Below are 14,723 nucleotides of genomic sequence, written 5' to 3'. Positions count from 1 at the left end.
TGAAACTTCCATTTTTGAAGATTTAACACGTACCCCTTTTCTGCATACATGAACTCGTTCTGATCCAGTATGACTTACTTGCACATATCATAGATTTAATTTCGACAACAGCCCCATGAGACTGTTTTATTACGCTCCCCATTTTCACCTGAGAAATAAAGAGGCACTGAGTGGTAAGGACCTGGCCTGGGTCTACCCAGCTAGAAACTGGCAGATTCAGGCATATTCTGTAGGGATTCAATAAAGGGCTGGCTCCAAGGGGTCTTGACTTTCTGATCATCCTCACAGATCCTTTCCACATTTCTCAATTTTTCTCCTCTAGAATTAAATTCCATTCTGACTGTGATCCCAGCCTCCAGGCTAGTCAGCCTCAATCAAGTAGAAAGAAACACACATCAATACTTCTGAAAATCAGCCTTTTAATCTATTTGAGCCCAACGAGTGGGGAAAGAACTAAATCATTTTCCCCCCTTGAGATTGTTTATAAGAATAATGGGTCAGAGGTGTCTCTTCCATAGGAAACTGACATCCCCATGTCCTCAAGAGTTTGTTTGGTTTTGTTTTTTTTAAAAGCATAAAAGTGGAATTTCAACTCATGTGCATGCCACACATTTCCCCACCCCACCCTGCCCACCCTCTACAGGTGCAGGTATTCACACACCAAAGAGACTCCTTTCGGTAACTGGGGAACAGAATATGGAAAAAAAAAAAATCCATCCAAGTGGCCACAGATACCAGAGATAACCAAATGCAGTTTACACTCACAACATCAGTCAACTCATATGCAGAAGGGGACACTTTTCTAATTGGAATCCAGAGCCAAAAGTTACAAATGGCACAGACTTGAGCTATCCATATAGATAATTTAAAAACATCCACTGGACACTCCCCTTAATTACAAAAGTATGCAAACAATCTTGATATAAATGGAAAACAGGCAGGCAGCTTTCTCCCTGGGACACAAGGGCATACCTAAAATTCCCTGGATGGAATCCAGGCCTGGACCATTGCCGCTCCCTTTCGGGACTAAAGGGGAAGGAAGAGGGTGAGCAGCAGGGGAGGGACCCAGCTTAGGAGCAAGTGGGGAGACCATGGAGCTGCCCTAGGGACCAGAAACATATTGTGTTGGTGTGTGGCCCCTGATGGGGGAACTCAGTGGCGAGTGGGCCACTAGTGAGCTGCAGAGAAGTCTGAATGCTGTGCACCCCTCGGGAGCCTGGAAGATAGCTGTCCAAAGACAGGAGAAGGACTGCTCTGCTTTGCTTCCCCCACCAAAGGCCTTGGGACTGATGGCAACTGTGTGGGAGGCGGTGAGACATGATTATTTTAGTGCTGCGGAGAAGGATGCTTTCTGTCTGGACCTAAGTGCACAAAGCACGTCTGGTGTTCAAAGGATGACTCCCCAGTTAAAACCAGAGCCTCCACCAAGAGATGCTGTTGCCACACAGCACAGGGGCTGAGGCACGTTGGTGGGGGGTTCAGAGAAACAAGGGGGAAGAGAGGAAGGGGAACTCGCCACCTGCCCAGTTTCCAAGGGGCAGACCTGAGTCCACCACTGCTACCCAACAACCGGGCATCTGCTTCTCAGGAGAAAAAGAAATGGGTGGGGGTGAGGGACTTGAGCCCGGTCTCTGGGATGGGCGAGGAGGGATAGAGCAAAAGCGAGGGTTCCATCTACGGCGCCACATCTCAGGGGCTCGCCTGGGAAGTACCATCCTTTGTTGAAGGCGCCGAGTGGAGGCACCTTTGGGCAGTGTGACCCACAGCGGAGAGCCCTGGTCTGTGGGCTGGTTGCCCAGGGGAGAAACCAAGTGATTGGTGCCTCTAAATGGTGGGAGCTTCAAGATTGTCAAAGCCTGGCTGAGAGCTGGTCGACGTGGATCCTGGGCTGTTCCCCTAAGAAGGAAGGGACTGCAGCCCTTCCGGGAGTGGTCCCTGATATCCCCGAACCCACCCTGCCTGACTCTGGTCTTGGGGCTCCCCAGGAAAAGGGCACCACAACTTCAGGCAGTGTAATTCACCTAAAATTAAAGATGGAGAAAAGAGGTAGCTGCAAAACCGTGAGCCACCCCCTACCACCCCCAACCCCCACTTTGGGACGCAGCCAGATCCTGGACCAGATAAGAGGGCAGGAGGAGACAGGGTGCTGGAAGCAGGGCTGGCGGTCTCCCTGGGTCCTCGGCCATTGGGCCGGGTGGGTTGTCAATGCATCTTGCCCAGCTGGATCTTCTTCCAGGCCTCCGAGGCTGTGAAGATACAGGAGTCCAGAATGCCGGCCACAGTGAAGGTCCCACCGATGATGGCACAGATCTGAAAGGGACGGTGGTCAGAGGTCAGTGCTAGATGGAGCCAGGTCAGACCCCTCCCAGATCACGAGACGATGAGCTGTGCAAGTACAGACACTCTAGCAGGGTCTGGAACATATGCAGCTCAAAAAAACCCCACTTATTGGATGATGAATTTAATAATAATAAAAGTAATCATTATCAGCTCCTTTAAATCCCTTAATCACCTTCTGAATGAGGAAGGGGATTATTAGACCCATTTCATAGGTGAGGAAGCCAAGGTTTAGTTAGGTAAGTAAGTTCACACAGTAAATAGCAGAGCTGTGACTTAAACTCAGCTATGTCTTCACCCTCGAGCCTGTGGTTTTAACTTCCACTCTAAACTTACCAGATTTTTACAATCCTGTTTACAGATGAACAAATGGAGGTTCAGAAAGGCGGTGGCACTGGCCCAAGGCCACACAGCCAGGAAGTGGCAATCCTGGGACTTGAACCCAGATCAGACAGGTCCAGGCCTCGTGCTGCCTGTGACGGGGATCTGGGAGGGGCTGAATAGGCAGCACTGGCCTGGATGGACTGGAGTGAGAAATCCCTCACTCTCAGAAGCTTGCACTGTAGCAGGGGGATGGGTAGTAATCACATAATCATAACAACAAATGCAAAATTACAAGCAAGGCAAGTGCTACAGAGCACAGGGGGCCTATGCTGCTACCAGAAAGCTTATGTTAGGGCAGAGTTTCTTATGGCAGTATCTACTTTGGGGACCAGAAAATTCGTTGTCGTGGGAGGGCCGTCCTGTGTGCCGGGGCATGTTGATTAGCAGCCTCTTGGGCCTCCACCCAGGAGGTGCCAGGAGTACCCTTTCCCTCCTGCCGTGACAACCAAAATGTCTCCAAATGCTGTCACATGTCCCCTGGAGGTGAAAACTGCCCCCTAGTGAAGAACTGCTGGAGTAGGGGGGACGATAAGGAATGTCACCTGCTGCATGTCTGTAGCTCATGACTTCCTACATGACGAAACAGAGCTCACATAGCACTTTCTCTGTGCCAGGCAGGGCTTGAGAATCCTCCTCTCTCCCGAATCCCCAGGCCAACCTTAGGAAGTCCTACTCTTATACATATGTGACAGCCAAGGAAACTGAGGCACAGAGACACTGAACCACTTGAATAATGCCACAGTCCTTGGTGGTCGAACCGAGAGTTCAAAACTCTGGAGTCTGTACTCTTAACACGACACTCTGCTGCTTCTCAAGCATGAAGCTTCGCCACCGAACTGAACGACTAACTTCGCTTCGAAGTTGTCGGGACTCCACTTGTGACATACCGAAGTCATGCTATGTTTTACTCAAAATTTTCTGGCCTACCTATCGGTTGCTTTCTGGTTCCATAAAAGAATCAAAGTATAGATGATGGCAGATCAAAGAAGTTCACAGAAGGTTTGAAGGGCAACTTTAAATGTATTCTGCCTCTCGAGTGCATACGTTATGCCGTCCACAAGAACCCCTACGACCTGTCACCCGTGTGCCATGCCTCAGTCATGCACCCGTGTGAGGCCCAGACAAGGAAATCACTTTTCCAAGGTCACACAGCAAGTGCGTGGCAGAGCGACGTCTGTCTGCCTCCAGGGCTCTCACTTCTTCCCCCCCTGCTACAGTGAAGGAGCACTTAGATGACCACAGGATGCAGAGGAAGCCCAGTTGAGCAGTCCCAGAGGGCTCCCGAGACCGCCCCGGAGGCACCACTGGGTGGCCGGCCAGCCGCTGACACTCGACCACTGGAGGACTCTGAGAGACGGCGGTGCCTTAATGGATCCTCGGTGCCCAGCGGAGGAGGCCAGGAGACATAGCGGAGGTGAGAGGGAAGTGCAAATCGAACCAGGGTTTATTTTTAAAATGATATTTCCACGAGATGAGCTAAGCAGAGGCCTGTGAGGCCCGCGACAGACAGAGCAGGGCTGTACGGACGGGCTGTAAGTGAGGCAGCTGACATTCCAGTAATAACAGCCCCCCAGGGAGTGAAGAGGATGGGGGGCACTGGGGGGATTATCATGAAGTGTTCTCAGCAGGCAAGGCCTCTCCCTGCCAGCCTCAGAGCATGACGCAGGGGCACTTCTCAAGGACGATGACGGCAGGGGAGCTGGTTTATTTCGGCAAAGTGGATCAGATGATGGGAGATTTTACACCACAAAATGCTTTTAGAGCTTGGATCAGAGAAGAGGAAATTGTGACTTAAGTGCAATGGAGCAAAAAAAAAAAAAAAAACAACCCACATAGAGACACGCACACCCCACCTCCTATATCTACACACACACACACACACACACACACACACACACACTTTGGAATCCGAGCGTGCCTATGATTCACAAACACCTGGCGCCTAGTCTGAAGCCTCCGTTTCCTGGGCCGGCCAGGAGCCGGAGGAGACAACACATGCATTGAGGTACACAAGAAACACAGCTGCGGGGAAGCGGGGGCCCTGGGGCATGCAAGCCACTAAGCCACTGACCCCATCCGAGTGAGCTGCTGTCAGCCTGAGCCCAAGGAGGCCCTGTAGTGAGCTCCCATGTGCATCTCCAGATACCACCCAGCTCAGCAGCACATCTCCCATTATCCGACATCTGTCGAAGGTGCTGGTCACCGGTCAAATGAGGGGAATTTCCGGCACATTCTGGGGTGGGGCGAGGCACCTCAAAAGCTGAAAGAAACCTAGCAGCCTGCTTGATGCTGCTACGGCCCCTGCTTTCATCATTTTGCCGTCAGCCTGCTCGGCCTTCCTGACACACTCATAATCATAGGTGGTGACTGATGTGAGGTGAAGCAGGGGTCATGAGGATAGGGGTCCTGGGGTGCTCTCAGGCGGTAGTGCTCCCTGGATTCTGACATGTGGGGGGCCACAGAAACCTCCAACACCAGGAGGCGACCACATCCGCACTCTCTAAGGCAGTGCCTGTCATGGCCGCCTTGGGTCCTGAGAAGGCCACAGTTCCTACATCTGAGACAGGGAAATACATGAAGCTACGAGACTGCACCAGGTGGGGTGTCTGTCTTTGGACGTAGGCTGTACACTGGTGATGGCAAGGTAACAGGCTTCACCACATCTGTAGAGCAGATCTCAAGAACAGACTAAGGAAAGGGCTGCTGAAAGGGAGGATGGTGGCCTGGCACCTCGCTGACCCATGGGGATGTGCCAACATGAATACAAATGAATAAAAGTGAAGATAAAGCCAATCATACACCTCCTCACTGGACGTGGCGCAGGGGGCCCTGAGCAGAGTGGTGAGTGAGTGGAGGTGAGTGCTGGGAGGTCTGCCTGGCAGAAAGGGCTCAGCCTTGGGAAGCCGAGTCGTGGTTGTCACTCACTCACTTACTCTAGCCAGGGAGAGACTTTCTGGGTCTCAGCTTTTTTCATCTATGACATGGGGAAACCACCCCTACCCCTGCCAATTGTCCTACTGCGGGAAATGCCTCTGGAGCTCCCAGCACTTAGTAGGTGTTCAGTAAATGATACCTAATCTAATCTTGCAGTTGACCAGAAGGCTCTGACCTTGTTGCTAAGATCTGAGATGTTTCTAAGATCTGAGACCCACTCTAAGAAGAACAATGGGTAAAATACCACTTATTTCCCAGAGCCAGCCTCTGGGTCTCAATTTTCCTTTTTCCACCTGGCTCTTTTAGCTGAGAACAAGCCAATTCATAGAAAGACAGGACAGCAAAGTTGTCCTAGGCACCACATGCAGATTCTTTGCAGCGGCCCAGGTCCCAAGCACTGCAAGGGCCCATTCGGGATAGCTGAGACCTCAACAGGGTATTTCCTCAGCTAAGTGCCAAGAAGTGTTTGTGATGAAGCATATCCCTCGGGGGCAGAGTACCTAGGCCAGAGGTTGTTTCCATTCTTTGGCCAGTCAGGGAGCTCTTCAGTCTCCCCAAGACTCTACCTCAACCCTGAACGCCAAGAAGATATCAGAAGTTCCTGATACAAAGGTACTTCTGGCTGGGACCCCTCCTGTCATGTGCCCTTGTGTCATCCTTACTTCCCATACCTCTGTTTCTTTACTTTAAAAAATGGGAAGGCTAATCCTCAGCCCTCAGGACTGCTGTCAGATTGAATGAGTGTGTCACACACACCGCCGTGAATGCCTGTTCCCTTGCTCCCTCACCCCTGCCATGGTCTTGTATCCTGACCAGGCCCTGAAGCAGGGGGACAAGCTCAGGGGAGGGTGGTGAAGGAGCAGGGCCACTGAGTCAGAAAGGGCCGCCACAGCCAGCACATGCAACCCTACTCTGGTCAGCAGCCCTGGCTCTGGAAATGGAAACAAGGACAATTCGATATCCGGGCCCCGGTGGGCCTGAGAGGAGCGCATTACTTTGCTTTCATCAGAAGTCATCAATAATGCCCCTTTGTTCTTTAGCAGAGACTTCCTGCGGTTCTACCAGCTTCCCAACCTCCTACTATGGCTAGAATGAAGTCAGCTTCTCTACCTACCTTGAAAAGAAGGTGTGTATGTGTGTACATGTGTGTGTGTTTCCCTTACAGTTTAATTGCGACTCTTAATTCCTTATAATATGGAAAGGATGTGTTCCAGCCGCACTGGCTGGAGAGCTGAATCCCTCTGTTGTTCCACCAACACGAATGCTTTCCCAATCCATCGCCCCCCCCGCCCCGTTTACTTTTCCACAGTGGGCAGTGGAGAAGCACGACACACACACACCAACACGGGGGTGGGGGTGAAGCCTGTGGACTCTGGAGTAAACATTCCTGTGGTCAGATCCCAGCCCTGCCACTGTGGCCAGGAAAGCCAGGTCACCCCTCCGAGCCTCAGTTTCTCTCATCTGTAAAATGGGGCCCCCCCTGTGAGGTCCACGATGACCTGTGTCTGGCTGACCGCTGTACCACAAATGCCTGGGAACTGTTCATTCACTGTCCTCAGCCAGGCAGCACTGCTTGAAAAGCTTATGGAAAAGGCACAGTATGAGGAAATAAATAATGAATCGGAGTCCCATCAGATGCCGGTGGCGGCAGACAGACTGGAGCCGCGGATGAGAACACCGAAGCTGTGGCTTCGCAGGGGTGGGGGCTGTTGTGGGAGGGAAGCTGATGATGCCCGGGCCCTGGAAAAGTGGGGGAGGACAGGGTGTGGTGGTCTCCATCCAGTGGCATCACGCCTGCCAGACCCCCCACTCCCACCCTCCGGACAGGAGCCTGCTGGGAGAACTGAGTCCTCTCCCCACCACTCTTACAATGGCTGCAGCTGCAAGACACCCGCTCCCCTCCCCCAAAACCCACCCCGGGTGAGCACCTACTATGTGTCAGGCCTGAGCTGGCACTTTCTTTGGCCTTCTCACTCCATCTGTGCGAGTACTAGGGAAATGGGGTGACCCCCATTTCACAGATGGGGAAGCAGAGGCTCAGAGAGGGACAGACTTATTCAAGGTCACACAGCTACCTAAGACGAGGGTGAGGAGAATCCGGGTCTGGAAGGCTACAAAGGGCCTGCTTTTTTCTGTTAGAGTGCCTGCTTCACCCCCAACCTGAAGGCTCCCCTCAGTCCCTGTCTTCATACACAGATGGCTTCTTTATATTTACTTTCTCAATTCTGTTAGGTTTTACATATCAAATGTCCTGAAGTAAGAGGACCCCATCAACAAAGTTGTGTGGTTGTAAAAATAAGTGTAGTTTGTAAAGGGAGCTCTCTCCATTCATTCCAGTATTCCTTGTATGTCTCAGAATCTGTCTTCGAAAAGCAAGCACTGGGAGTTTCCATTGCAACTGAGAGATCTGTGTGCAGACCCAATTGGAGCAATCTGTCCCTGGTACACAACCTTCTAGAAGATCTAGCTCTGCTCAAACGTCTGGAAAGATTGGAACCAAAGTTTTTTACACATGTCCAGCCCTGAATAACTGAGCTGCTAATGTGGGCTCTGTGTTATAACTCACGTAATAGAAACTGTTGTGGTATGGGGGTGGACGGAGGCGTATACCCCACCATCCATCTGCTCAGTGTTTGATGCCTACTTATCACCTACCTGTGCTGCCCCAGGTCTGGAGACCAGAGATGACTAAGGCCCTGCCCTGTTTTCCTGGAGCTCATGGTCCAGGAAAGAGAGACACACCAAGGGAAGTCTGAGTAGGGGAGATTCGGGTCCAGCTACAAAGCTGGTCTCTTCCCTACTCATACAGCCTTAATGGGGCAAAACCTCCCCAGTTTTGTCTCTTCTCAGTTGTTTTTACTATCTCCCCCACACCCCACCTCCCACCCGAGTACCTGATGCCTTTTGTCTATGGCAAACCCTTGCAGGTGCCCAAATAGATGAGTGAAAGGTAATCAGATCTGGGCAGGAAAATTTGCAAACGACCAGACAACCAGTCTTAGATGGACAGCTGACGTGGGCTGGTTTTTTGTCGTTGCTTTGGTTTTTTTATGGTTTGTGTGTGTGACAGTCATTTTATCACTCATGCTCACAATGTCACCTGGTTTCCTGCTATAACATTTCCTCCCGACTCCCAGCAGGGAGTCACTGTAGCAAATCATCCTGGCGTCCCACCAAGGGCTCCATGGTTTCTGGGGACTCTGTTGCTGGGACATCTTCAAGAGCCTTTATTTTGGAGGATGGAGGCTCCCAAGCTAAGTGGTGGGAATGGGAGTGGGGTGGGGGATGTGACAGAAGCAGGCTCTGGGGTCAAGTCCCAGCCTCGCCATTTAGTCGCTGTGTGACCTTGGATGAGTTTCTTTGCCTCTCTGGACCTCAGTTAATTCATATATAAAACAGGACTGATATCATCTACCTTGGAGGGTTCCTGGAACAGTTAAAGGAGATAATTATAAGATTAATGCTTAATAAGTGTAGCTATACGATCACTTCTTCAAGCAGCTGTCTCTTGTATATTTCGGTGTACCTACATCCAGGCTAGGCCTTGTGCTGGATGCTGGGGACACACAGGGGCATCAGACCTGGAGCTCATCATAATCAGGCCTGGCAATTATCAAGTGCAATCTAAAGTTTGGGGGATTATTTCACGGCAAGGAGCACCTGGAGGGCAGGGATTATGTCTAGTTCAGCTATCCCTGCTGCCCAATGGAAGCATGCCATTACCAGCTGGTACTTTTTGGTGGGCAAAAAGTGTCACTGCCAAACTGGCCCAATGTGGTACTTTCTGACTTCTGGCTGTTCCTCCCTTATGGAATAAAACACACAAGGAGAGTGATGTGACACCGCTGAAGTCATCCAATCTGTCACCACAACCCACTTGAAGGCAATCCCAAAAAAGGGGCTCTGGCAAGTGGCAGGGGCAGGGGACAAATGTGTGTGTGTGGGAGGGGGCACTTTGAAAGGGATCACTTGCATGTTGTTAAATACCATCTGTTTATTCCTTTAGTGGTGGAATTTTCTGGAATAGCACAGAGCGGAAGTCTGAGCAACATGCCCCGGGTGCCTAGAGAGAGAAGCCCCATGCAGCCTGGTGGAGACTTCCGGGAGGAGGGATCCTCCTCTGTTCAGACTCGGGATGTCCAAGTCCTTTGCAGACCATGAGACCCTAGAGGGGCAACCTCGAATAAGCCAGGTACTTGATAGGTACAAATGCGTCAGGGAGGCCCCACCCGCCTCTCCCCTCCACACCCACACCCCCTTGAACGGCACCCCACCTCATTCCAGCCCACCCACAGCTGCCTCCGAAGCCCTGCAGCCGCCACATGACGACATCCTGGCCTCTGGCCTAAGCCCTCTCTTAAACAGCCCCCGTGAGGAGCTATTTGCAGAGGTCCCCATTTGGGTTTGGGGGCTTTGCACACAAGTGTTTGATTTTAAAAAGAGAGAAAGAGAAGTCACAGCAGGTGCCTCCACTTCCATCCTGGCCCCACCCCGCGCTGCCAGGGCTCCTGGGGCTCTTTGTGCTGTGTGTGTCTGCATGCGAGCGTCATCCCCACATCTGCTGTCTCGTCTCGTGACAAGGGCCTTTGAAGCTCCACAATGACGCCATCTGCCAGGGACAGCCGGTTGGCTCACTTGGGGCTGACCCCCACGGTTGCCATGGCAACCATGATGGTGGCCCGGGGCCTTCAGAAACACCACCAGGCTCATGCTGTCAGGAGGTTCCCTCAGCATGGCCCGTGCTCAGGCAGAGGTGGACGGGGCTGAGATGGGGGTGAGGCTGATGCCCAAAGGCAGGAGGAGAAGGAAATGGAGTCATGGAGGTATCTGGCCTCTGGGTTACGAAGGACAGGCTCTTCCCCTGTGACTTCTTGGGACCTCCGGCTCTCAGAAGTCCACCCCCATCAAAAGAGGCCACGTGGCCTTCACAAACATGCCATTGTCGGGCACCTCTGCACATACTATTCCCTGTGCTAAGACCCTCTCTGCTTCACTCACCAGTCTAGAAAATGTCTCTGCATCCTTCAAGACTCATCTCTGGGTTTCCTTCTCCAAATGTGCCAAACCAAAGGCAGCTGTTGCTTACAGTGCCCGGTGCACAGCTCCAGTGGAAGCCCTGCTGGACGGGACTCAGGTCTCTGCGTGCTCACACCTCTTCCCCACCAGCTGAGACCAAATTCAGCTACCTCTGCTGCCCAGCACGGGGCCTGGCACGTGGTAGATTCTCGCAAAAGTTTAGCGAATAAATGAAGTTGCTTCATTTCTCAGCCACTTGCCAAGGGGTTTTCACACTCAGAGCCTCAGCTATGTGGCATATGGGAGCAAATAAGAAGGGGACATGAAGAGCCTTCTCAACCCTACAATGAGACACGGACAAAGGCGGTTTCTCTCTCACTGCCAATGCCGCAGACCCCAGGGCCTCTGAGAAGCGAACACACGGCACAAACACACCGACTTGTGTCTTAGTCTCTGTCTTACTCCGGGTATGTGGTAGGAGCGCTGGGGTAAAACAAACAAACAAACAAACAAAAACCAAAAAGCCCAAACCATTTGGGGTGCTACCCTGTACGGCCTTGGGTAAAATTACTTGCTCACAAGTCCCCTGGCTTTTGGGTCAAAGGGTTTTTGCGTCACCCCCCCAGCGGCTGACCCAATCTACCTGTGTACCAGATAGTGGATAGAGGTCCCCTTGCTGTGCGTCCTCCCGATCTCTATGGTGGCAGGTCTGTAATTTCTGCCAGCCTGATAGGAACAAACTGGGTCTTGTATTTTGAATCAAATTCCTCCAATTTCTAGGGAACTCGGGCATCTTTTCACGGCCAGTATGGTCTCTCCGATGGTCAAGTCCTCACCCATTTTTCTTTTTGGTCGTTTAACTTTTTCTTACTGGTTTGTAGGAATTCTCTCAATATAAATTCTGAAGATTATTCCTTTCTTGTACATGTGACAAATACCTTTTCCCAATCTGTGTCCGGTGTCTTAGCTTTATGGTAGGTGCCCTCTGTTGACCAAAAGTTTCAAATTTGTATGGAGTCAGAGAGTAGCGTAAGTCTGTTGTGAGGCTCATATAAGCACTAGGGTTCTGACACCCTTTGCACCCACATGGCTTTCTATCAGGCAAAGAGCTTCCCTTTGATGATGTCCTTTGAGTCCCATGAGGCCTGTGAGGCAGGCGGAGTAGGGCCTGTTATTGCTATGTAGTGGATCATAAGATGGAGACATTGTTGCGGACATCTGAACTTTTTGCCTCTTAATATCCACCCCTCTGTGTTCTAGTAACTGACCCCTGATTTTTCTCTTGAGGAACCCCACCCCTCACCCCTCACAGTCTTTGTCCTTGTGATCCAGCTGGGGCTGGTCAACTGGGATGCTCCTTTCATTCTCTAGGCCGCGAGGTTGGAATGGGAGCTCAGTGAGGCCAGTGACAGTACTATCCTATCCAGGACTCAGGTCAAATTACTGAGAAGGAGGCACTTTCTCTTAGTAAATTCTTTTTGAAAATGAAGCCAGTATAGAGGAAAACAGGACTAAAAAAATGTCTATTCTGGACAACATTTGTGCCTGGATCTAGCCATGCCTGAGGCTTACCTATATCAAGCCAGCTGGATGTGGGGTTCTGTCTTTTCTGTAACAGAGTTGTGACTAATACAAATCTAGTGAGAGCCAGAAATGAGAGATCCGGGACTAGACCCCCAATCTTGAATCATTTTTAAAAGTATGAAGAGGTACAAAAGCATAAGGACCTTTAAGGCCTCAGTTTCCAAATCTTTGAGGTAGGGATAATCACCCCATCTCCTCCACCTCAGCTGACTCTGGCTTATGAAACATCTCTGGGCCTCCTGGCTGAAGCAGGGTGCTGTAAGCCTGCTGTTCTGCCCCCAAGGACACTTTGAACGGGAGGCCAGGAAATAGCATCCTTGACAGAAATACTCAGCATCAAAGAAAAATGACATCAGCTTGAAGCTGCCCCAAAGAAAATCAGACTTGATGGAGACAATAGCAAAAAAAAAAAAAAAAAAAAAGGAAAAATAAAAAATCAAAGAAAAAAAGAAAAGAGAACAAGCAGGCAGGAAAGAAAGAAGAAACCTGACAGTACCAGTAGCTATAGTTGGAAAATAGACATGGGGAAAAAATGAGTTAAATCTTCACTGTAAAATTTCCACAGAAAAGGATAAACCCTGCTAAACCCATAAAAATAAGACACTGGAGAGAATCACAAACATCTCATTAAGCCCTACAAATATCTGCTTAACAAATTAAATTCATTTAGTGACATTCCTCTTTGGAAAGTATTTTCTTGATGACACGCCGTTGATGTTGACATGATTCTGGTAACATTTCTCAGCATCCTAGGGATCACGACCTCCGTGTACAGCCCGAGATCCTAGCCCTGCGGGCTGCCTCCCCCTCCTTCAAGAACCAGCAGGGGTGCCAGGAGAAGGGGCGCATGGCGGGTGCCCCCCGACTCACCGTGGTGATGAACCTGTACAGAGGCTGCCGTCTCTCTGTGTACTTGACCGTGATGGGGCTAAGGTCATAGCGGAACCAGATGGCAGGGATGATGCGGCCTGTGTGGCTGTAGGCTACGTACTCCTGGGGTGGAGGAGGGGAGAAGGGGGACGTGAGAACCAGACACACAAACCATGGCTCATGGTGGGTGGGGGGTGGATTGCAGAGGGTCCTCTGGCGACCCACAACAAGGGGCCTTCTTCTCTCTCTTGCCTGGAGCCGGACTCCCCCAGTTCCTCTCACCCCTTCCCCTGAAGGCTCTGCTGTCCGCGGCTGGATGGGCAGCATTGCCGGGGACATTTTCAACTCTTTTGGCTGCTTGAACATTGACCATATGACCTGGAAGCAGCACCAGAATTGGAGAGCAGAGATGTAAAAGGACTGGTGTGATCTGGGCTACACCGGAGTAAAGGTCTATTTCCCCCTCTAATTCCTGGCCATGCAAAATCCATTCATTTACTCATTGTTTGCTGAGCACCTCTTGTGGGTGCTGGCTGCTGGGGACCCTGAGGGGAGGGATCTCTGCCCCATCCCCAGAGGGGGGTCACAGTCTGCAGAAGGAAGCAGATGTAGAAGACTATCCACAATACCGCCACATTGTCCATGCCGTGCCACAGAAGCCTGGAGTGCTGTGGGGGCCGGTGACGAATGCCCAACTCTCCCCAGGCTGGCTGGAAGGCTTAGTGAGGAGGGGGCATTCTAGGCCACATGTGACATCCTGAGGGGTGTGTGTGGGGGGGTGTGTGTGTAAGAGAGATGAGTATAAAGGCCATGTGGGGAGTGGGCATCTTCAAAGAAGGAACACACAGAACTGGAAAGACCAAGGGACCCTACCACAAGGCTTCCTGAGACAGCACTTGGCTGGCTGGGATTAAAAGGATGCTAATGAGCTGAATTAACATGTGTCCTCTCTGGTCTGGGCATTTGCTGTCTGGGCTATTCTCACTCATCCACAATAACTGTAGACCAGACTAAACCACAGGGGGTGCCCCCAGTCCCGAATGCTAGGGCCCACGCTCCAATGCTTCTCCAGGGATGATCCAAGACCTACCCGCCCTGATGGACTGCAGCTGGCTCTGACAGGCACGGCCCACTTTTTCCCAGGGCAGGCTGGGGCCAAGGCCGCAGAGAGAGCTGAGCAAGCTGTTCTGGCTGCTGGGTCTTTGCCAAAGCCTCAGGGGAAGGAGCCTTGGGCAAAACAAGATTAGCTTTCTCCAGGGAGACCTGATGGGGCAGGGTGACTGTCTGGGTCAAAGCCCAGAGCGGAGGGATAGAGGAAAATAATGAAAAATAGCAGCGGTAGGTATTTACCCAAAGCCTCCTTTGTGAACAAAGCAGTTTTTAAAACATTGCCTCATTTGATAGTAATCTTATGAGGTGGGAACCATCCTTTTTACCAATGAGTAAACAGAGGCACAAAGTGGTTATGTGACTTGTCCCAGGCCACACAGCTAGCGAGTGCCTGAGCCGGGTCTGCACCAGCAGTCTGCTCCAGCCCCACCTCTTCTGCTTGGATTAAACCCATATCCCAGCCCTTAGATGCAATCAGCACCTGACAG

The 14,723-nt window shown here is 51.3% G+C and overlaps 1 protein-coding gene across 2 annotated transcripts in view; it reads right to left on the bottom strand.

The window, feature by feature from the left end:
- Positions 1-399: 399 nt before the first annotated feature.
- The window catches only part of ERGIC1 (endoplasmic reticulum-golgi intermediate compartment 1), a 102,770-nt gene continuing 88,446 nt past the window's right edge, over positions 400-14,723 (bottom strand). For both annotated transcript variants that reach the window (XM_032403723.1, XM_032403724.1), the window contains 2 exons: positions 13,126-13,248; positions 400-2,310 (listed from right to left, as the gene is read on the bottom strand). In XM_032403723.1, the coding sequence (XP_032259614.1) occupies positions 2,203-2,310; positions 13,126-13,248 (231 nt within the window). In that variant the 3' untranslated portion in view covers positions 400-2,202. The remainder of the gene's footprint in view (positions 2,311-13,125; positions 13,249-14,723) is intronic.

Source organism: Phoca vitulina, unplaced genomic scaffold (assembly GCF_004348235.1).
Source record: "Phoca vitulina isolate PV1807 unplaced genomic scaffold, GSC_HSeal_1.0 scaffold6, whole genome shotgun sequence".
Lineage (NCBI taxonomy): Eukaryota > Metazoa > Chordata > Mammalia > Carnivora > Phocidae > Phoca > Phoca vitulina.
Note: the sequence above shows the minus strand (reverse complement) of the source record. Positions and strands in the feature narration are given on the sequence as shown.